At 46.2% G+C, this 21,657-nt stretch overlaps 2 protein-coding genes across 2 annotated transcripts in view; one reads left to right on the top strand and one right to left on the bottom strand.

The window, feature by feature from the left end:
• LOC135822804 (serine/arginine repetitive matrix protein 1-like) overlaps window positions 1-2,292 on the top strand; it is a 10,940-nt gene extending 8,648 nt beyond the window's left edge. The window contains exons 8-9 of the mRNA XM_065335636.1: window positions 231-351; window positions 1,283-2,292. Coding sequence (XP_065191708.1) covers window positions 231-351; window positions 1,283-1,336 — 175 coding nt within the window. The 3' untranslated portion in view covers window positions 1,337-2,292. The remainder of the gene's footprint in view (window positions 1-230; window positions 352-1,282) is intronic.
• LOC135822810 (rho-related GTP-binding protein Rho6-like) lies at window positions 1,914-12,273 on the bottom strand. The gene is made up of 7 exons (XM_065335642.1): window positions 11,516-12,273; window positions 8,831-8,935; window positions 6,688-6,779; window positions 5,948-6,068; window positions 5,306-5,423; window positions 3,725-4,225; window positions 1,914-2,858 (listed from the first exon to the last, which is right to left on the bottom strand). The coding sequence occupies exons 2-7, from the start codon at window positions 8,858-8,860 to the stop codon at window positions 2,710-2,712; spliced, it is 1,011 nt and encodes a 336-aa protein (XP_065191714.1). The 5' UTR covers window positions 8,861-8,935; window positions 11,516-12,273; the 3' UTR covers window positions 1,914-2,709.
• Window positions 12,274-21,657: the final 9,384 nt, after the last annotated feature.

Genomic DNA, 21,657 nt, shown 5'->3' with positions numbered 1-21,657 from the left:
TTGGAAGGTTGTTGGTTTGTGCTTCGTAGATGTGTTGGATCTAGGTGTCAGGTCATCGAATGTCTCAATTTCCTTCTCAGTTTTGTGCCCTGTCGCACTATCTGACTGTATATTATCTCGTTACCTTGGTTACCTTGGTGAACTGTTAGTCATAACTAGTAACTTATAGGTCCTTTTCTCCTTACATAACCATTTTTTATGTTTTGTTCTCCACTTGCTTGCTTATCCAGCCGAGGTAGCGAGCAGACTAGACATTTCCAAGTGCACGCTCTGGCAGACGGCACATATCAGCTTGGTTCGTTCGATACCTGCCATCAGAACATTCACAAGCTAGTTCTATTCTGTCATCAGGTGAGTCTGCATGTTGTTCTAGCAGGGATGTTGTGGCAATCTCTCCCATTTCAGGGTTCAATCGCCATAGGCATAGGATTGGCCCAAACCTTTTCAGTTCATACTCCGATGTTCAGTAGTTGTCAAGGAAACCAGCCACTCCAGATCATAAGTTGCATCGTGTACTTGTACCTGGATGCTGGGGACTTTGTAGCTGGAACAATTCCTGTGCACCATACAGGTGCATAGTTTTAAATTCATTCCAAATATTCTAGTGGTGATTTTGAAAAGATCTCCATGGCCACTGCTGATGTGGAACCCAATGTCAAGAGCGCTACCGGCCCAGTGGAAACGGTGTGCACATCTAAGCCATGCATTCCTGCTGTTCAAAAGTTCCTGCTTTCCACCATTGCTTCTTTGCCAGTAGACCACACGCAGCAAATTAAGCCCATGCACAGTAAATGAAAATCAACACACAGCAAGTAAGCACACAGATTGTACATGAGCACCCTTCTCAGTGGACAAGGTTACAAGCTCTGTGATTGAGGATACTCACACAGTTCAAGTAGGCCCACACAGTTGGATGAACTACAATGTAGTGTAAACGTTTGATGGAACACTACACCAGGTACTAGGTAACCCATGCAGATCAGAAGCTGCACGTGCTTGAGTGCGAGGAGTGGTTGTGAGGGAGGGGGCGGAGGGGGGGGGGGTAAGAGAGAGAGAGAGAGAAAGAGGAGGAGGGTAGGCTGAGGTGCAGTACTGCTTGAAGATGTTGGATTTGTGCATGCTCTCATGACAAGATTCACAACTCAGATGGAGAAGACTATACTGTACGATCGGCGTACTGAAACTGATCTGCTGTCATGTACACTGAACTCCAGTGCTGGAGAAACTAATGCAAAATAGTTCATGCTCCAAAATATGTTTGTGTTGTGTTGTGTTCGAACAGCATGCTATAAACTCAGCGGGAGACAAGCTGAAAACTCCGCTAGCAACACACTAATGCTTAGCACCCGCAGCAGCAGCGGCCCGGGCCACTGCCTACTACTACTACTACTGCTATCACTGCTGGTGCTTTGAAGCAGTGGCCGTCGTGGCTGGTAGCCACTGTGTGTGTGTGTGTGTGTGTGTGTGTGTGTGTGTGTGTGTGTGTGTGTGTGTGTGTGTGTGTGTGTGTGTGTGTGTGTGTGTGTACTTGAATATGCATGTGATAATAGCTGTAGTCATCACCTTGATACAAGTAGTCACTGGAATGTTTTATTTTTGAAATACCATAAAATATAGAGTCGTTTGTGTAAGTTGAAAGACAAATTTAGCGTGTCAATAATTATTGATTTTAATTTCTGAATTCTATTAGTCATCATGTGTCTAAGAGCACTCCGCTGCAACCCCCAATCAATCCCAGCTCTTCTCCATTAACAAAATACTTTCTCAGATAAATACTAAGCTAACTACCGGACAGACTAATATTTTTGGGAACTTTTTTTTAAACATGCTTTGTACCCCCTAGACCCTCTCTCCCCTGCACACACATAATTTTGCTCCCGCTCCCAGCACACACACACATTGAGCTAAAGAGATAAAAAATAACCACAGCAACTATGGTAGTGGGTGATTATATTTCACTGACATCTTACAATTGCAGAAAGTAATATTGCCGTACTTATACTCTTTAAAATAGAAACGCACACCTGTTGTCATGCTGCACACGTTCCGTGGAAATATCGCAGCTCGTTTGATAATCTCTGCTACAGACGATGGTACTGCACATGTGATACAACAATATTTTGCACTAGACACACTAAAGATACAATAATTTGCACAGGACGCACTAAACTAGCGTTGCTACAAATTTTGCAATTTCAGAATATGAAAATATGAAGATTCTCAAGGCTAAAAGCCTTTGTGCAGTGTATGAACAACAGCTGGTAATAAAAATTGCTACAGTAACATTCGTAATTGAGTGTGGGCCACATTGGTGTGCGTTCAGAAGTCGCGGGTGTTGTGGGCATGCACGGCATACCGCTCTGTTCTCAGTTCATTCGTTCAATGCTTTGGTCTTGACAAGGAGACAATGTGGGGTTGATAAAGATAGGGCTCAAGGTTGGCAGTGCGGAGCTATCACGACCACCTCATCCAGTCAGCACGCACAGCTTCTCTGCATGCGGGGATGTCTGCGTTGATGACAGTCGCAGCAGTAGCAGTGGTGGGTGCTTGCGTTCAAACGGCTCTACGGAAAGACAAGACGGTTTGTAGCCAGTGCTGCATGGGGTAACAAGACGGTTCGTAGCCAGTGCTGCATGGGGTTGCGTCTCGCGCAAATGGAGCTATGTTCTGCTGAACTAGACTTGCATGCTGGTGCCGGGGTGCTTGTGTTCAAAGGGCTCTACGGAAGGACGGTTTGTAGCCAGTGGTAGGTCGGCTTCTCCAGCGCATTGAGCTACGCACTGCCGGACTAGACTTGTAGAGTCTGTCATGCTTCAGACAGTACGCTGCGCACGTCTCCTGGAACACACCGTCCATTCCTACACACAACAGTACAGAGAGTCACAAGATACAGTCAGCCATGTGATACACGACTGTGAGCCCTTTGACCAACAAATGGTGACCAGCAACATTATCTTCAGACCTACACTATTTTTCCCCATATCTTCCACTTCTCAATAGCGGATCGGTATTGACAAGTATTTTTCTGTATGTACAAAACCAAGCGTTGCCATTCAGTATCTGTAGTCCCATGTCAGGGTCAGGCAACCATAGCTACTGACTGCACAGGGCACATCGTCCCACTTCCGGGCCAGGTTAGTACATAGGGGGCATTGTCCCATGTCATGGTCAGGTTACCATGGTAATTGCACAGGGCAAATTGCCCCATTTCGGGGCCAGGTTACTACATAGGGAGCATAGCCCCATTTCAGGGTCAGGGGACTACAGAGGGCCGGGGCATTATCGCATGTCAGGGTCGGGCTACCCTTGCCACAACATGGGCATTGGAAATCTGCTGGTTCTGTCTACATTGAGGCTAAGCCGGGTAAAGTTTGGTTGATCGGCATGGACAAGCGATGGTGATCGTTGTAGGTACAATAACGGAATTGCACTGGAGATAAGCCCAGTCTAGATTGTTGGTCTGGTATGGGGGGAAAGAGATTGTCAAGGGGGAGTTGAGCTTCGATCCCTGATCTCTGGTGGTGTGTGACTGCCCCTGTGGCTAGGAAGCTGATTTGAAGAGAAAGTGAATACTAAAATACTACTGTTCTCTGATGGTCGCAAGCAAAATATTTAGTAACAAAATACGTTCTGTTCTGGCAACTGGCCCAACTATTAAATAATGTGATTCACTAGCAAATCCAGTAAAACTTGTTCTCCTAGATAAAAGCAAGCGTTCACTCACCAGACTTGACGAGTGCGGAGCATTCAACATAGGCGGATGCACCTGCTTCTCTGGCTAGCTGCAGGCCTTCTGTATACTCAATGATAGGCTTCCCGGATGCTGTCTTAGCGGGGGATGTCGGGCCACCCTGCTCCGGAGAAGTGAGGTCGTGGTTGTTATCGGGGGAAGTCCCGTTCGTGTGGTTGTGTCTTCCATTAGGGGTTAGACGGTGTGATCCATGATGAGTGGGTGTAGCACTTGTTGGACTTGTCGCTGAGGATGTTGAAGGTGCGTGGTCTCTATCGCGGGAAGAATGCTTACGGGGAGACAAGAGGGGAAATGGTGATCTGCTGCTTCTGGGCGCGAGCGATCCGTGCGGTGATTTGTCACCCGACGCCATCTGATGGGACCATGAGGACAGACGAATCGGTGCATGAGTGGTGTGCGATGTAGACGATGAGCTGGAATGACCATTGATTGCCTGTGGATAGCGCCTTGCCGGTCGTAGGTCACTCTTCGTGCCTGAAACAATAGCGAAAAGGGAATGGGTGTCAAGGAAGACGTACATGATGACATTTCAGAGACTGTGGTAATTTCCAGGATAGTGCAATGGCTCAAATCATGGCATTGTCAATCACCCCTGTGTAAATCATGGCATTGTCAATCACCCCTGTGTAAATCATGGCATTGTCAATCACCCCTGTGTATATCATGGCATTGTCAATCACCCCTGTGTAAATCATGTGCACATGTACTGTGAAGACTTGTACGAGTAAACCAGAGTCTGGTGTAGGTAAGATTGAATTTCCTTTGAGAGAATATCGGCACGCATGACCAAGTCCATGACTGTGTTAAAGGATAGTGCTGCAGATCAGTTGGCAATGGTTGACATTGAAATCGATCATTGATGTGAATAGCTATGTGCGACTACAGATCCTACTATTCTGCACAGTGCTGCTAAACAAGTGTGTTTCAGCTAACGTTGATCACTGTGCAGCTCAGGATCTGAAAATGGTGTGATGCAATCACTGGTTTACAAACTCTGGACTGCTAACACTAGGGTGTAAACTGGTGCAGAGCAATAGCTATTGATGATATCAAAGTTTGAATTTCTATTGTAGTTCTTAAACATTCGCTATGATGAACTCTATACATGACCTATACTGCAAGTAGAAGAGGATGGATAATTCGCTGCAGCTCAAACGGTTGTGTGCACAAGACGATCATAAGGGCAAACTTTGCCTGTTGATCGTCTCGTGTATGAAACTCCGAGATGCAACAAATTATTTATCCTCTTCCACTTCTTGTAAGTCACTCAGCCCTCGGACACTGAGCACTCTTTTGGACAGCCTGGTGCCTTTCTTTTCTAAATGATCAATACTTTAAAATTGCAGTGAGCGAGCTCCAGTGTGTTGAGAGCTCCAGTGTGTTGAGAGCTCCAGTGTGTTGAGAGCTCCAGTGTGTTGAGAGCTCCAGTGTGTTGAGAGCTCCAGTGTGTTGAGAGCTCCAGTGTGTTGAGAGCTCCAGTGTATTGAGAGCTCCAGTGTGTTGAGAGCTCCAGTGTATTGAGCAACCATTTTCCTTATAATAACTTTAACTTACCAACGATGATCATGGGTGTGTCAGGGGTGACCTTTTTCAGTTCCGGCACCCATCTGTACCTGGCATTGTGTAAGGATGCAGGACTGTCGATTGCAAAACATACCAGTATTACATCCACCTGGACAACAACACAACACAGAGCACAGAGCGCATCATTAGTACATCAAGCTGAACACACTAATGGGCCTACTTGTATATGACATCAACTTGGACAACATACCACAGAACACAGCCCTGGGAACCGGTACTCCAGCGACCAAATCAGCGAAGTTTACTGCTTATCCAAGTGTACATCAGATCTGACTATACACCAGCACACTATGGTCAAGTCAACAGTAGTATACACTCACAACAGCTATCAATGTTATAGACTGACAAGGAGAACACCAGGGCATGGCATGTACTCTCCATGCTGACTAATCAGTGGTAATCTAGCTGAATCAGGCGCGATCAGCTAGAACAGCAAAATGAAACTAAGGCTCATAGCAAATCCCCCCCGCTTCACACACTCACACAACAACTTGGTTTCAGCATACCACGTATGAAACTTGTTTTATTCTATAATTATTGGGACTTAGTAGAGACAATTCAGAGCGTATCCATCAGATGTACAGTGCAGTACAAGGCCAGCACAGAACTAACCTGTTGAAACAGCAATGGACGAACAGGAGCGAAGAGTTCATCCTGTCCCGGTGAGTCCCAGAGTAGTAGACGGTAGTGCTCCCCGTTGAAAGTTACTATGGCGGCGAAATGATCTGTGTCACTGCAGGTATCAAGGAGAGAGCGAGAGAGGGAGGGGGGGGGGGGGTATATAAGAGTCGGAATGAGATAAGAGCATTGTCATGCATCATGCTGTGTTCATTTAACTTGACTTACTATAAGAATGCATCAATTCATCACAGTAAGAAATCATGAGCTGGTGTTTCATTCGATAATGGATAACCACCGGAATTAGAGCAGCTGGACCGCAGGCAGATTCCACTCCATGATCGGATTGACGAAAGTCATTGAAAACAGGTGTTCCAAAATATACTATAGACATTGTTGTGAAAGTGGCAAAAGTGGCGCGTGCCATTTTGCTGCTTATAATGTGTCTATCCACATGTATGGAGCGTGCACACACCCAAAAGATGGCATTCAGTTCTCCCATGATTATCCATTCATGGTATTGGAAAGCAATCATGACATGAGGGGAAAGGTAAAGAGGTCTGGGGGTGGGAGGGGGGGGGGGGGGCAGTACGTGACTGAGATCATGCTTGGTCTGTCGCCATGACGAACATGGGGGAGTACAGGAGAAAGTCACCCATTCCAAACACACACACACACACACACACACACACACACACAAACACACACACACACACACACATACAAAAACTTACTAAGTAGGTAGGTATTCACCAGGGAAGACATTGCTACTGAACGTGTAGAGGAGTGACGTCTTACCCACCGTGCCATCACCAATCACAGCAACCTAGCATCACACAGCAGCAAGGCAAAGCACAAAACAGAGTTTATAGTCAAGAAAAAGGGTAAAGGACTAAGAAACTACAAGTTACGCTATAATGTCCACTAACACCACCAGTTACTAAACAATCAGCTCATGCGATAACATTGCACGACACTGACCGACGGTACTGACATTCTACAACTAACTGACTACAACTAACTTTTTCTTTACAATAAATTTATCCTTGGCTTCCCATCTGAGTACAAAACAGAGTATAAATATTTTACCGTTGCCTGAATTTGGACCATAATTATTATATGCACATTATGCAGTACAAAGTAGTGATTATAATATATAGCATAAGGCCAGCAGCGATGATAATACGTCCTGAGTGAACATGCCTCATCAACCCTGAAACCTGATTTCAAATGCCTCAGGTGACATTTTAAAATGTGCTTAAAAAACTGATAACAACTGCTAACAACTGATATGTAGCCACTTATGCAGTCGTGTTGTAGGAGTAACTCTTCTTGTTTCAGGTGACCATACTGATGAGGAGTGCACTCAGGGCATCGGGCAATGAACTAATTATAATCTCATTATTGGTCATTTAGACTGTAATCAGCAGTGTCACTTTGTCGAAACTTGATTTATTTATCACCTCATTACGCCAATTAGTATTCACACGAACGAACTATTAGCACCTGACCAACAAGTACCGACTATAGCATGACGATACTCCACGGCTAAGCTGTACTGGCATAAAAAAATTCCTTTGCCATGGCAAGATATTAAGCATTGTGTACAGCGGTGCTGCAACAACGCTGGACCATGAATGGTTACACTGGTCTTGTTCCAGTGCCCATATCGATGTGCTCAGTAATCGATACTTCAAGTACCAATTTCAACATGACATTGGTCACGCAAACCGCAAATTATTTGGGCACCGTCACACCAATGCGTTCTCTGCCCACGGCAAAAATACCAATGTGATGCCAATTAAAAGCAGTGGGAATTCTCGTCTACTCTATAAGAATCCTAAACAACTCCATAGGTGTTATCCTGTTGAAGTAATTTGTTGTGCATTGACACATTGTCAATACTAAATTACAACAAGGTGAGCAATGTCCCGCCTCCACATCTGGCATAATTACTCAGCACAAGACGCGGATCAACATTCCAGGTATATATGTACATGTACTCCAGGACATAGCACTGAGATGATGACATGCCATCATACCCTGTGTAGACTAATCAGTACATGTGATGAAGTGAAGTGTTTGGGCTAGTCCCAGACCAATCTGTCCCCCGACATGGGGTTGACTACCAGCAGTGTCACAATTGTAGACCTCAAGCTGGAGAATTCCTAAACACGTCCCAGTATGTACTGCACACTCTAACTCCAAGCTACAACAAAGTTGCCCTTGCTTGCCTTTGTGTATACTGGAAGTCTACAAATTTTCGGCCCATTTAAATTTCGGCCTCCCAGGGCTAAAACCCATTTCGGCCGCATCAAATTTTCGGCCTGTACTGCTACCGCCTGTAAGGCTGTATACACTGTCACACTGAACATCGCAATAAAAAATTTCGGCTGCAACGAATTTTCGGCCAAACATGACCAGGCCGAAAATAGCTGAAAATAAATATGCGCCAAATATTTTATTGACTTGCAGTAGGTTGTGTATTGTACTCTACAGATCCGCACAATGCACAATAATTATAACCGCCATAGGTAGTGGCTGTTACCAACTATAGTACTGTCAGTCACCAAAGACCTGGGAAGGGGGGGGGGGGGGGGGTCAGCCTCCTAGCCTAGATCATTCTTATTTCCATGTAATATAGCCTATGCACCGTTGAGTCACCCGGTAGACAATGCTGTGCTGGGTAGAATTATAGGCCGGTCGTTCTTCGGCGCTCCGTTCGTCGGCGTCAGACAGTACTATAGTTCACTTCACAGTGTTGTGTATGTCAGCATACAGTATCAGTCATTTAGCTCAGACTAAAGGTATCCCCTGAAAAACTGCCACAATGCAACACTTACAAAAAGGACACCGTAATCATTGTTCTGAGCTCACCTTGAGTTGCTCAATTGGACCACGCTGCATCTTCAACGCAGCCACCTGTCCCTACAGGTTGTGCTCTCTCTCCTCTGCAAATGCAGTAGAAACAACTAGCTGGATCTGTAAGAAACCAAGCCATACAGGATCATGAAAGAGATGCTTGATCAGCTGTAGGGCAATAAGAAAAGGCATCCCGATTCTTATCACCATGGACAGAGCCAGAGGCCCACCAACAACATTTAATTTATTTATTTTATTTCACCGTCCAATGACAAAAGCCAATGCAAAGGAGGGGGCATTAGCCCCAGCCATGGCAAGAGAAGGAAAAGGAAAGAAGAAACTTCGGAACATAGTATTTACCATGGCATTATTCCAATAACACTGAGAAAAAGGACACACTTCAGGCTCTTGAATCACATCTCGAAAGTTTTCACTAGTATACTTTCAAGCCTTATCATCAGGTGAAATACAGGCAAAATCAAATGAACAAGGACAAAGGACAATGGAGGTGATAGGAACAGCACAAAACAGCGCATTATTCTAGCGCGTATAATTGCTGAATGTTTCCGAGCCTTGTCATCGGAGGCATTCCAGGTAAGGAAGTAACGTTAGCAGGGAATGATAACCATAAATACAAGTGTAGTACTCGGATAGAGGGCCAAGGACTAAGATGAAAAGAAAGGACCCAGTGTTATAATTATGGTATCCGTAGTTTGTGTCCAACACTAATAGTAATAGGGTGCTAGCTGTTGCACCTTGTGACTACACAACATCTTGCTTATAACTGTCAGTGTTGAACACAAATTATGGATAAGATGTAACATGTCGGTGCTTCCAAGACAGTGTAGTAGGTAATAGAGTATCCCTAGTGTGCCTAAACCAAATGTTGCCCATGAAGTACAAACTAACCAAAGTGAGCTCTTGCTACATTATGCTGATATAATTATTTTATCAGTGATACTGTCAAGATCTTTGTTCTGTTGTGAGGGTCTGGCCTCTTTCCAATAGCTCTGTTCACAGGCGTTCATCGATTAGATTCTATGTTAACACCCCCCCCCCCCCCGCAGCCATATGCACACAAACGCAAACATTTACATCACTGGTGCAGCCAGCCATTCATGAACGGATTTCCACGACCTCCTGAGTCTACTAGTTCTCACAATCCAGTTGACTGTCATTATAACCTACATGGTTAACACGAAACTCAGTTACGCTTTAACCACCGTGACCACTGATATTGTACATATGCGGCAAACCTTTTCAATCCAGACTTGACAGTCAATCCCTGCTTCTCTACCCACATTTAGCCGTTCAGTGCTAGATGAATTGATCACAACACGAGTACTACATGATAGGGTCTATCCTAGTTGCAGAAGAAGAGAGCTACATGATAAATTCACTATCACAATCACTGCATTGTGTACTTGTACATGAAGAGTTCACAGTTCCCTATCACTGCATCATGTGTTGTGTATATACCAACACTATTAACTCTAGCTGCCACTATTCCCAGCACTCAGTACTCAACACAGCACGAGAAGAATAGAACAGAATGATCCTGTGCATCAAGAAGAAACTTTGTGCAACAACTCTACGTTCTCACCTGCTGCCAGAAAGCTTTTCTTCTAGTAAGCAACTGAACTGAAATCTGGTGTCTAATAATCCCCTGCACTGTAGTCACTCAGGATGCGTACTTACTGCATTATGTACGTCACCCACTCAACAAGTCTGTGTGTGATTGATGTAGTGTACCGTGGTATAAATAGCAGTCTTGTGTACAAGTATGCAGTATGGGTGCCTGGACTTCACATGGTCCAGACGCAGCTGCATGCTGTGCGGCGCTGGTACTCCAATAAGACAATACCATTGCACTTCTCAACAGAATATAGTCCATTTCAATTCTCATTTTCGACTTTTAGTCCATAGTGTATTGTTGTGTTCTGAACTAACGACAGCTTGAGGTACTGATTTAGACAACTTTGAAAACTCTTCTGGCTGGCCTTGCATTGCAAACAAATTCTAAAGGCAAAAGGCGCCTCAATCAAGCTGTGACACCTTCCTCACTTCACCTTCAAGAGGACACTCTTTCCTTAGGTGACAACAGCAACCTGCACGGGATCAGTGCTTGGTGCTCCTGAATCATGCCCAGGAGCACAATATGATCTGTTATGGTCTACGCTGTCAGTGTTCAGTAGAATGATATGACCCACACTTCAAACAGCAACACCTTGTCTCTCGTAGTCCTACCATCTAATCGTAGTAACGCAGGTTAGCAGGCACGTGTTTCCTGAGAGTACGAACGTGATTCAACCCCAGAGTGCAGCGTTATCAATCATTAATGTTCGCCAAGTGTACTTGGGCACCATGACGTTTCTTGTATGTTGTGTCGTGTCATCACCCATCTGCTCCGCAAGCAGGCATTCTCATACGCTGACTTCAGCTTTCAAAAATCCCTCAAATAGTGTTACAAAACGCCTTGAAATCGAGACAGCACTCCCCCATCCTACTGTTCCAAATACCTGAATGATAAGAGTAGATCACACACCAACTGTCCGTCCAAGAGACACACGTAAGTCTATGACATTGTGGTACTCCAAACTACAGAACATGTCTTGATATTGCGCAAAACTACCAGTAACGTTGCCACTTCCTAGCGAATTCCACAAACACATGCCTGGACGAAGGACAACCAGAACTCACCTAGGAGAAGCTGCAGATAACCCAACGTGTCGATGCGAGGATGCAATGCAATCCTCGGCCTAGTTCCAACACCACCTTGGCTACGCCTTCGGCCCAGCAGTTCTAGTCGTCCAATACACACACTCTCCGCACACCTCAACTTCCACGTCCACTGGTGAGTTTCAGCAAGGTCAAGTCAGCAGCCTGTGATACTGAACGATGATGACAAAGTGACGGGTCGACGATTGCCCACCGTCCCGACCAGTGTGCGTCTATGTCTAGCACTAAGGAATCGAGATAAGGCAACGCGAGGATAATGTGATGCGTTGCAGATCACCTACACTGCTGTGCCGCTGGATCGTTGTTATAATCCCTTTCCGGCTCGACAACCAGTTTCTATCACGCCCAGAACGATACCAAGGGAGAGTACAGACTGTTGTCTGTGTTGAGCAAATCTAGGAGCACTCCACGCCAAGATGTGTGACAGGTTCCCCCTCAACTCCAGTCATCAGCCTGAGCAAACCTTGACCATGAGGATTACCAACGCCAACATCGCAGTCTCAGTTTTGCTAGCAAGCGCTGCCAATGTTGGGTAGTGGTAGCATCGTGTCAGTGACAGACTTGGTAGTCGGTGGTCGAGCGGCAACCCACGCTGCTGGATAGGTCACACAACACACAACTGCCACAGACGCACAGTGCTAAGCAATACTGACCATGTCAACCATGCAGTTGTTGATAGACATGCAGGCCAGGGCAGCGACGGTACGGTGTGGACGGGGTGAAGTAGTCGTGTGCATCTAATCCAGCACCGCGGTTGTGCTGTGCTGCTGCACTACAAAAGTACAAGCTCTCACAACTACACTCACAGTCACAGCTCACTCACTCACTGCTAGCACTCATGATCTGAGTTTAGCTAGTTGAGCGGTCAGTATCAAAATGGTATCTACCCGCGTTGTGTGTAGAGATCGATACGACGTTGTGTGCCCCAGTGTTCAGAGGTCATTAGCCAGTCAAGTAGCTACGAACTTTGCACTGGGTCTGGGTTGTAGGGTAGAGCTGTTCGGGGTGCAGAAATCTGCCGCTGTAGTGTGACCCGCGCGCCTGAACGCACACTTGTAAACCTTGACCCCGCATAGCCAATCCTGTTAGGACCCCTACTGGCCCTAGCCCTGGCCGTCTGAACGATGCAATCGGCAGGCGCTAGGCGCGTGGACCTGGCAGGCATTATAATTGCACGGCTTCGCAAGTAACGCACATCTCGCGTCCTTTACCGTCTCTGCCACTCTGGCCGGTGTGCGGCACGGTCTCCTTCCTGAAGCTGACGGTCTCCTAAATCATCCTGGCACAAGCCCCTTCTGCCAGCACTGCCAGCACTGGTAATGACTTGTTATACCTGTTATGTGGAGTTTGCCGAGCTGACTGTAGATCTACGTATGGATATCGACAAAGGACGGTCCACCCCTTATTTGCGCCTACTGCATGGATAACCTCGGGTGCGTGGTCATGTGATGTGTCTGGATTTAGCTCAACTTCCAATCCTATACGGCTCAGAGCCCAGTGAATACGGACGGTGATGATAAAACCAAAGAAAAGGAAATACAGGATACAGATACCGACTTGAAGCAACAGACCTCACAGCTATAGTACGACGAGTAGATCTACCCCGTGGGAGGTTGGCACGTGTTGTCTTTAAAGTGGCACAGCGTGAGATCAAGAGAAAGCGCCGAACTAACTCTTCTTTCTCTTGCTGCGAGTCTTGGATCACGGACATACTAGTACACACATACACATTTGACCAGATAGATAGGGTTGTCCCGGAGAATCTTCCTGGAGTGCATGCATTGTTGCATGCTTGGGGAAACCTCCATCCCCATTCGGCGTGCAGGGTGTCCGCCGCGGGAGTTTGCCGAGCTGACTGTAGATCTACGTATGGATATCGACAAAGGACGGTCCACCCCTTATTTGCGCCTACTGCATGGATAACCTCGGGTGCGTGGTCATGTGATGTGTCTGGATTTAGCTCAACTTCCAATCCTATACGGCTCAGAGCCCAGTGAATACGGACGGTGATGATAAAACCAAAGAAAAGGAAATACAGGATACAGATACCGACTTGAAGCAACAGACCTCACAGCTATAGTACGACGAGTAGATCTACCCCGTGGGAGGTTGGCACGTGTTGTCTTTAAAGTGGCACAGCGTGAGATCAAGAGAAAGCGCCGAACTAACTCTTCTTTCTCTTGCTGCGAGTCTTGGATCACGGACATACTAGTACACACATACACATTTGACCAGATAGATAGGGTTGTCCCGGAGAATCTTCCTGGAGTGCATGCATTGTTGCATGCTTGGGGAAACCTCCATCCCCATTCGGCGTGCAGGGTGTCCGCCGCGGGCTACACTTGTGTCGGTAGAGTGTCGGTAGAGTCAGGAAAGGTGAGAAGGTATCTCGACGCTCGCCCTGGATTGATGTTCCACCAGTCTCAATCTGGGGACGCGTCACACAATAGCAGACAGCTTCCAAGTCAAGCTGGGACTGATCTGGAGAATGTGTCTCCTGGCGCTTCCAGGAGGCAACTTGGCACAAAACGGACAAGGAGTACTGCGACATTCCACAGGATGAAAGTGAACTTGAACCCTGCTCGATAGATAACCACTACTTTCCAAGCTTTCATTTGAATATCCGTGGCTCACCAACTGAGTTCTTACTACAGTGTATTGTTTTTGTCCCAGTAGGGCGTAGACCTACCCCGTGAGTGCTCGAATACCGCGAAGGCATAACTGGCAAACAGCAGCCAGCAGCATCCCCATGTTGCCTGATGATTGAACGGAGCATGACACAAACTCAGTTACGACCGGATCGAACTAGCGTTTTAGAACCTCCACCTCTGAGGCTCTGTGCTGTGTTTATACAAATGTCTGACATGGATGCTGTCCTCACACTGCACTGAGTGAGTCTGTCACAGTGTCAGGCCAAGCCAGGCCAGGCCTTGTAATCGCACAGAAAGTCGTGAACGGGGGTGATACGGAACCGTGAGTCACTGACGGTGTGCGGATTGGCGCAGTGCAAAGAGTCACGATTCGAACCGTCGGCACTGGCTGTGACGACGAACAAATCGGACGACCTCGCAGTTCATTGACACGTGGTCACGGCTGTCAGGTCCCGCGGCAAAGATCCAAAGAATACCCTAACTGGCCTTAGTAAGCTGGTCAAGAACTTGTTAATTCAAGAATAATTCAGCAGCAATGCAATGATTATGTGCGTGCGTGCGTACATGCGTGTGTGCGTGTGTGTGTGTGTGTGTGTGTGTGTGTGTGTGTGTGTGTGTGTGTGTGTGTGTGTGTGTGTGTGTGTGTGTGTGTGTGTGTGTGTGAAATGCGATCGATTGAGTCAAGTTTGTGTCCTGCACCAGTTCACATCACAGTGTTCGCAGGTCTAGGGCTGCATAGGGCTCGACGTGGCATGGACTCGCTTGATCGGATTTCATAAAGAAAGTTATGCAAATCTGTACAGCTGCGGGACATGGAGGCCAACATCAACACTAGTTCGGAATGGGACATCATAATCCTGTGAGAAGCAATGGTGAACAAGCTGGCTGTCCGTCTCCTTTGCCCCCCCCCCCCCCCCCCAAGCGGCCCGGCTCCCCACACCTTCTCAGCATGACCTAACCATAACTTTAACTTAATTAAAAGTTCCACCCTCACCCTACAACTTCATGACTATCATACAAGATTGAGAAACATTGCTTCTGGTTTGTCAGTCAATGGTGGGAATGTTACGGTACAGCATGCAGTGGAACAGTGGCTAGTTGGTTGCAACTCTATGTTCCGTGCTCATTGCAATCCTTTGCAATGCTTAGCGCAGCCATTATGTGCGTAAGAGGAGCGCGCTCTGCGTATCATCGCCCTATCAATGCCTTGCGCCCCTTGGCGAAGGCCGAGGGTAGGTTGTAGTCGTTTCCTGTGTTGTGCCGGAGTTTGGTATTGTTAGTTACATTACGTCATTCCTCCTAGCGTGTTTCCTTTCTGTCATGCTACTGAGAGTGTATGGCATTCATATTCTATGACAGTGTTCGCTTCATTGAATTTTGCTGTATTTGAGTAGGGTTCCACTTTACTTATCACATTCTTCCTTTACTTATCCCATTCTTCCTTTACTTATCCCATTCTTCCTTTACTTATCCCATTCTTCCTTTCATGCAATTGTTTTCACTACTTGCATTGCGTTCTACTCCTCCATAAATTGCACATTGTGTTTTGTTTGCCCGTAAAAAGAGGCTGTTGACTATGCTCACTGCAATCATCAGGCATTCTGAGGCAACTAATGTTTCTTGGCTATGCATGCAGCAGCAGTAGTCATGTATCTGCATGCTTTTAGTTTGCCAGCATGTATTACAAGGTGGTGGAACACCGTGTTCGGAAACAGCGTGCCTTACTGCAGCTATCCACCGCGGTTTATCTTACATGTATTTTGTATCTACATGTACACACTAGTCAGAACAACAGATGGCTTGATCAGTCACAACTTAAAGTTCCATGCCATCTCAGGCACTCATCAGGTGATATGAACATCAAGAAAAATAACCCACTATTTAAAGCCCAGTATATATAAGTTGTGACTGATCAAGCCATCTGTTGTTCTGACTAGTGTGTCACGGCTCTACCTTCCCGGTATCGAGCTCTCTTGGATTTCTGCTGGAATTCACAACAGTGTGTATCTGCATGTACATGTACACAATCAGTCTACATCTACAAGGACAGGGAGATGGGGCTGTGGTGAGGTGTTACTGTTAGCGGTTCTGTGGTGAGGTGTTACTGTTAGCGGTTCTGTGGTGAGGTGTTACTGTTAGCGGTTCTGGGGTGTGGTGTTTTGTTTAGGAGTTTGTGTTGATATTGTGTATGGCGCTGAAACTACATTGCAAGCAGTGAGGAAAGGACAGTGCAAATGTTGCCTTACAACTTTACTTGGTGGGACTGTGTTCACGTCAGGACTATCCTTTTATAACTGTTAGCGCAGAGTGCATGTTTGGCGTGCTGGTGGCGCGCCCAGGAATTGTACACATCACTAACAATCTTCAGCTCTCACGGACATGTGTGTGAGAAACACCTCCATTGTTATCTACAATTGGCATAAGTATGTTCTATCATGTGTAGATTCTTGGTTGGAGGGAGACAAATCAACAAACGAAGCACAGAACCCATAACGTTTCGACCAGGCCTTTCGCGCCATTACTTTTCAAGTCATCATGTGTCGTGTGACATGTTGTACCTTTTTGTTTTCCTTCTATATTCTACACCCACCGTTAGACAGCGTGTTGTTAAAGTTGCCCTGCTCTGCTTCCTGGCCCATTTTCTGAACATGGTCGCCACCTTGACCAAAACGATGATCCACTTCCTCTGATTGATCAGAAACTCCAGTGTAGAGGAGTGTTGACCAGTGTTGAGCGTTGATCAATATTGCCATCAACTATTGTGTGTGCGTGTGTATTTTGTGTGTGTGTGTGTGTGTGTGTGTGTGTGTGTGTGTGTGTGTGTGTGTGTGTGTGTGAGTGTGTGTGTGTGTGAGAGTGTGTGTGTGTGTGTGTGCCACTTCATAGCTGTGTGGTGTAGACCAGGCTTAAATAGTGGCGGTCAATTATTCAGCCTTGCAAGCTGTTGAATGGTGCAATCCCAGCACAAGCTGCTATGTCGTCTGCTGTAGCATCGCTATCATCGCCTCCGGCGATGGGCGTCAAATGGTCAAATGGTGTGCCTGTGTGTGTGTGTGTTGCCCTTTGGTTTCTTTTACAACGAAGCTGCGTGAAGTGTCATTCGGAATTTTTGCAAAACAGACATGCCAATCAGCTCTCTGGATTCTGGTACCCACCGAGCCACCAATGCCATTGCCTGAGACACCGATACTGGGATTACTGTGGGATCATTGTGGATGATGATTGATCATACAGATGACGAGCAGTAAGTAACGTACATGTGCATGTGCGTTTTAAACTCCTCCTGATCACATGCAAGAATTGAGTTACCGCCTCAGTACACAGTACTACGTACATCGTATACCAGAAGCAATGTTACTGTATGTAAAATGTATCCACCCTTGCCAAATTGCCTTGGTGAAATGTGTAGTTGATCACACGACAGCCAGGGGTATTGCTGTAGGCAGATTCCGATCACCTGCTACCATGGTAACGTGGAGAATGGGTCTCCTCAAACACGTATTATTATTATTATTATTAAGAAATGGTTTGCTCCGCACACCGGAGCTCGCGCTATTCCGCCGACTTTACTTGACACTTGACTTGTATCTGGTGTTCACGAGGTGTTTGTCGCGCTTGAAACGGAGCGTCTCTGTAAGTTTGTATCCCTGGTGATGTTTGTGCCTGGGGAGCACTATATAAGTGGTGCTCTTCAGGCACAATCTTCCTCAGCCTACTCAAGCTCAACTGATGAGGGGTGAATTCCCCGAAACACTGTGTATTGAGCAGGGAGTGGTGCTTTCTTGCAGGTTTGCTGAGTCGAAGGTTCGATGGACTTCTCGTGTGCTCTGGATGGCAGTCGTGAGTCAGTCAAGTGTCAAGTAAAGTCGGCGGAATAGCGCGAGCTCCGGTGTGCGGAGCAAACCATTTCTTACAAATCATCGCCGAAGTCGCAACCACTACTTCGTATTATTATTATTATTATTATTATTATTATTATTATTATATTATTATTATTTTCACTAGTTTGAGGGAAAGAGACAAACGGGAAAAGTCTGAAGAAAAAAATTATTTGGAAAGGATTGGGAGAACTTCAAATTCAAAGGATCAGTCGGGGAAGTGAACTGCCTGAAAAGAGAAATTATTATTTAAATTTTGAATAGGGCATGGACTATGTACAGGGGGGAGGGGGGGGGGGGGGATCTGGGCACCTACTCGTGTATACGATAGGTACTAGTCCTTGCTCGCAATGACGTACATGACGTACATGTACATGTAGATGTTTGCAGCAAGGACTAGTACAGGACTGTCAGTAGTACTAGTAGCTATCTCACACCTACATGTACATGTAGGTGCCATGTCCCTCACGCTCAGGTTATGAAAATGACTTCATACTACAATATACATGACATGTACGAAGCTTGGAGCAATTATCAACCGCATGTACAATCATCATAATACATGTAACTGATGACAACAGAGTCGTATCCAGTGACCCATTGACATGTATCAACTGCGCTGGCTTCATTACAGGCTTCAACTATGTTACTTCAAGTTCAAGTCTTCATTCCACTCATCATTCCAGTACTGCCAGTAGTGTACATGGTAACAATGTGGTATGTCTAGAACAGATCTATGCTGCACACACTACCTCGGCACTGCACTGCACTGGTGTACCTGACTGTATACGCTCGCCCACATGTAGAGTAGTGCAATGTAAATGTGTGCAATTCTTTTATTGTGTTTAACTCCATAAAAGAGGTTTGAGATTAGTACAATGTACAGTCATGTACAGCCATGTAGCAGCTCTGCCTCATGCTAGACATACACTACCTGTGACAGACTTGGACTTTGGTAAAAGCAGTTTCAGTATGAGTCGGATAATGAACCGTGGGAGATACATGTACATCTACATGACACACATACATGTACATGTACATGCATGATTGTAGACTGGATCATGGAACCAGGGAGTCGTATAAAGGGTTATACGACTCCCTAACTGGAACATAATGATCAAAGTAACTAGTTACATGAACTGATGGAGCTGAGAGCCTTGGACAGTCAGTGTGTGACTGTGAGGTCGAGTGGATGGTGGGAACCGTCAACGGGTTGTCCTGGCAATGACCCGTGCTATCTATTACCAATGCCAGTGCACTAGTGGTACCGATCGCATTGCCAGCATTGGTGTGAAGTGTGATTGTGTGAATCAACCATGCATAACCTGCTTCACTAGCAACAGCCTACCAAGCGTTCACCACTGAGTCTGTACACACACACCCACACTTTACAGCCATCGACACTCGAGGAGCAACGCATCATGACTGTGCTGGTATGCGCTATGCATGGGGCACGCGTGTACGTGTTGTATGCGGGTCAGTACATTATACGTACATGTAGCAGCAGAATTACAACAAATCATGTAGGTAGTGGTATCCAATGTTCTACATGAGAGGACTTCGACTCGTCGAGACAATTCCAACCGTCAAGTGCATAGCTAACTGGTAACTATCTTGTCATGGAGAGAATCAATTCAGATCAGATTTAACCTTCACTGTTCAGTAAGACTAAGACTAAGAGACACTTGCTGCAACCAGCCCTTGGCTACTTGTAGGTGTATGTGTGTGGAGGAGGGGTGTAGTATTCTTTGGAAGTTTGATGTTGGAAGATTAAAATAACATGTCTCAGATACAGCAGAAAGACACAACGCACGAACGTGACGATAAACACACACACACACGCGCGCGCGCGCGCGCACACACGCACACCACATACACACACACCTCAGACCTGCCCATCGCGGAAGCGATGATAGCGAACAGCTATGTTAGACATAGCAACTTGTGCTGGGATACACACACACACCACACACACACACACACACGCGCGCGCGCGCGCGCGCGCACACGCACACACACACACATACACACCTGTAAACTCGGAGGGCGTTTCACCGTCCAATCATCAGACAGCAACCGTGAAACTCAGAGTTACAGCAAAAACGATTTTGATTCCTCTCAAGTGTGTGTACACAGTCCTGTATGCGTGTGCTTCGAAGTAGGCGATAGTGGCATCATACTTCATAGTACTACATGCACAATGTACATGACTTGAATGTGGAGTCGTTTCCGCACCACGTGAACCAGCAGAGTGGTAGCGTACACAATTGCACCGCCGACCTAGAGCAGTAGTCTATTCCCTCGTACCCAAGCCATCCTGATGCTTATGCATTTCCGCGGCAATGTCAGCCGCACAATGGCAACCCACATATTCGCATATGCCGGAAATAGAATGTTCTGCCAAAAACATAAATCAAATGACATCATAATTGCAATTTCATCATAATTATTATAATTATCTGTTCTGTGTAATCCAGTCAAGAGGAACATACTGACGCTTACAGCTATAAACCCCATTGCAGGTATTCACACCTGGCTAATTTACAAGAATGCATCATCATGATCCCTCGTCATTAGCTATTGCCAGTTTCAAAGAGGAGTTGTGACAAATGAGGTCAAGCTGATAGTGTCCGATCAGCCTCGGAAGGCCTGAACGTGTCACACAGAGAGAAAAGAGACAAGAAGAGGCAGGGATTGAGCTGAAGGGAATGAAAAGAAATGGGCGGTTACGGACAGCACTACTACACCAGGAAAGAAGGTATCCTCACCATGGTCCCGTGGACAGAAACTGAGCCTCTTGTACGGGCAAAATAGACAGTGAGCAGTGGAAAATGACGAAGTACATGTACACGTACACGTACACGTACACGTACATGTACACCATTATACTGTAGAACACGGCGGAGGAGCCATCCTGGCAGGAGTTATAACCACACTGCAGCCATTCTACCAATCGCGAATTGAGGTACCATTTTTTTGTTTTCTTGTTTTAACTGTGAACACAACCCTACTTGGAAACGTGTGGATGACACCATGTACAATGTATGTAAGACAAGACAAAGTCAAAGGGGGATGTAGGGACGTGCCGATGTACCGAGAGCAAATCGACCGACGATGCATGTAGAGTCGAACGATCTGTACTGATTTCCAGCGCCGAAAGGCGGGCTCACCACCCTCAGTGTATGGCAACTTCCCCATGTCTAACCCCCATACCCCCAAGACGAAGTGAATACTGTAGTACTAGTAGTCATACAGGCCGAAGTAAAACATATAAAAATGTAGGCAGCAGAAATTAATGCATAATGTGCCCTAGACGCTCGTTGTAGTGCATTACTGCTTCTACCTGTGTACCATGGTGTGCTGGTCTGGTTGGGGGGGGGGGGGGGGGGGGGCAGACGGACAGAAGGAAGGGGGAATGGGGATCGATGCAGGGAAGTTGTTTGTTTGTTTGTTGTTGTTGTTGTATACTTTATTTATAGTGGAAATCAAAACAGGCATAATGCCTAATAACATTGGACCCACTGTGAATAAAATTTTAAAGGATATTGTGAAAAAGTAGAGATAGGAGAAAAAG

The sequence above is a fragment of the Sycon ciliatum genome, chromosome 8, assembly GCF_964019385.1.
Source record: "Sycon ciliatum chromosome 8, ocSycCili1.1, whole genome shotgun sequence".
Lineage (NCBI taxonomy): Eukaryota > Metazoa > Porifera > Calcarea > Leucosolenida > Sycettidae > Sycon > Sycon ciliatum.
Note: the sequence above shows the minus strand (reverse complement) of the source record. Positions and strands in the feature narration are given on the sequence as shown.

What these genes read in the sequence shown, in the direction of transcription:
- LOC135822810 (XM_065335642.1), bottom strand. Translation starts at nt 8,860, where the DNA reads ATGCAGCGTGGTCCAATTGAGCAACTCAAG. An exon ending in GGTGAATACCTACCTACTTA is followed by an intron (nt 6,069 to 6,687) that starts GTAAGTTTTTGT and finishes TGATACCTGCAG; the next exon opens with TGACACAGATCATTTCGCCG. An exon ending in CACACCCATGATCATCGTTG is followed by an intron (nt 4,226 to 5,305) that starts GTAAGTTAAAGT and finishes CTATTGTTTCAG; the next exon opens with GCACGAAGAGTGACCTACGA.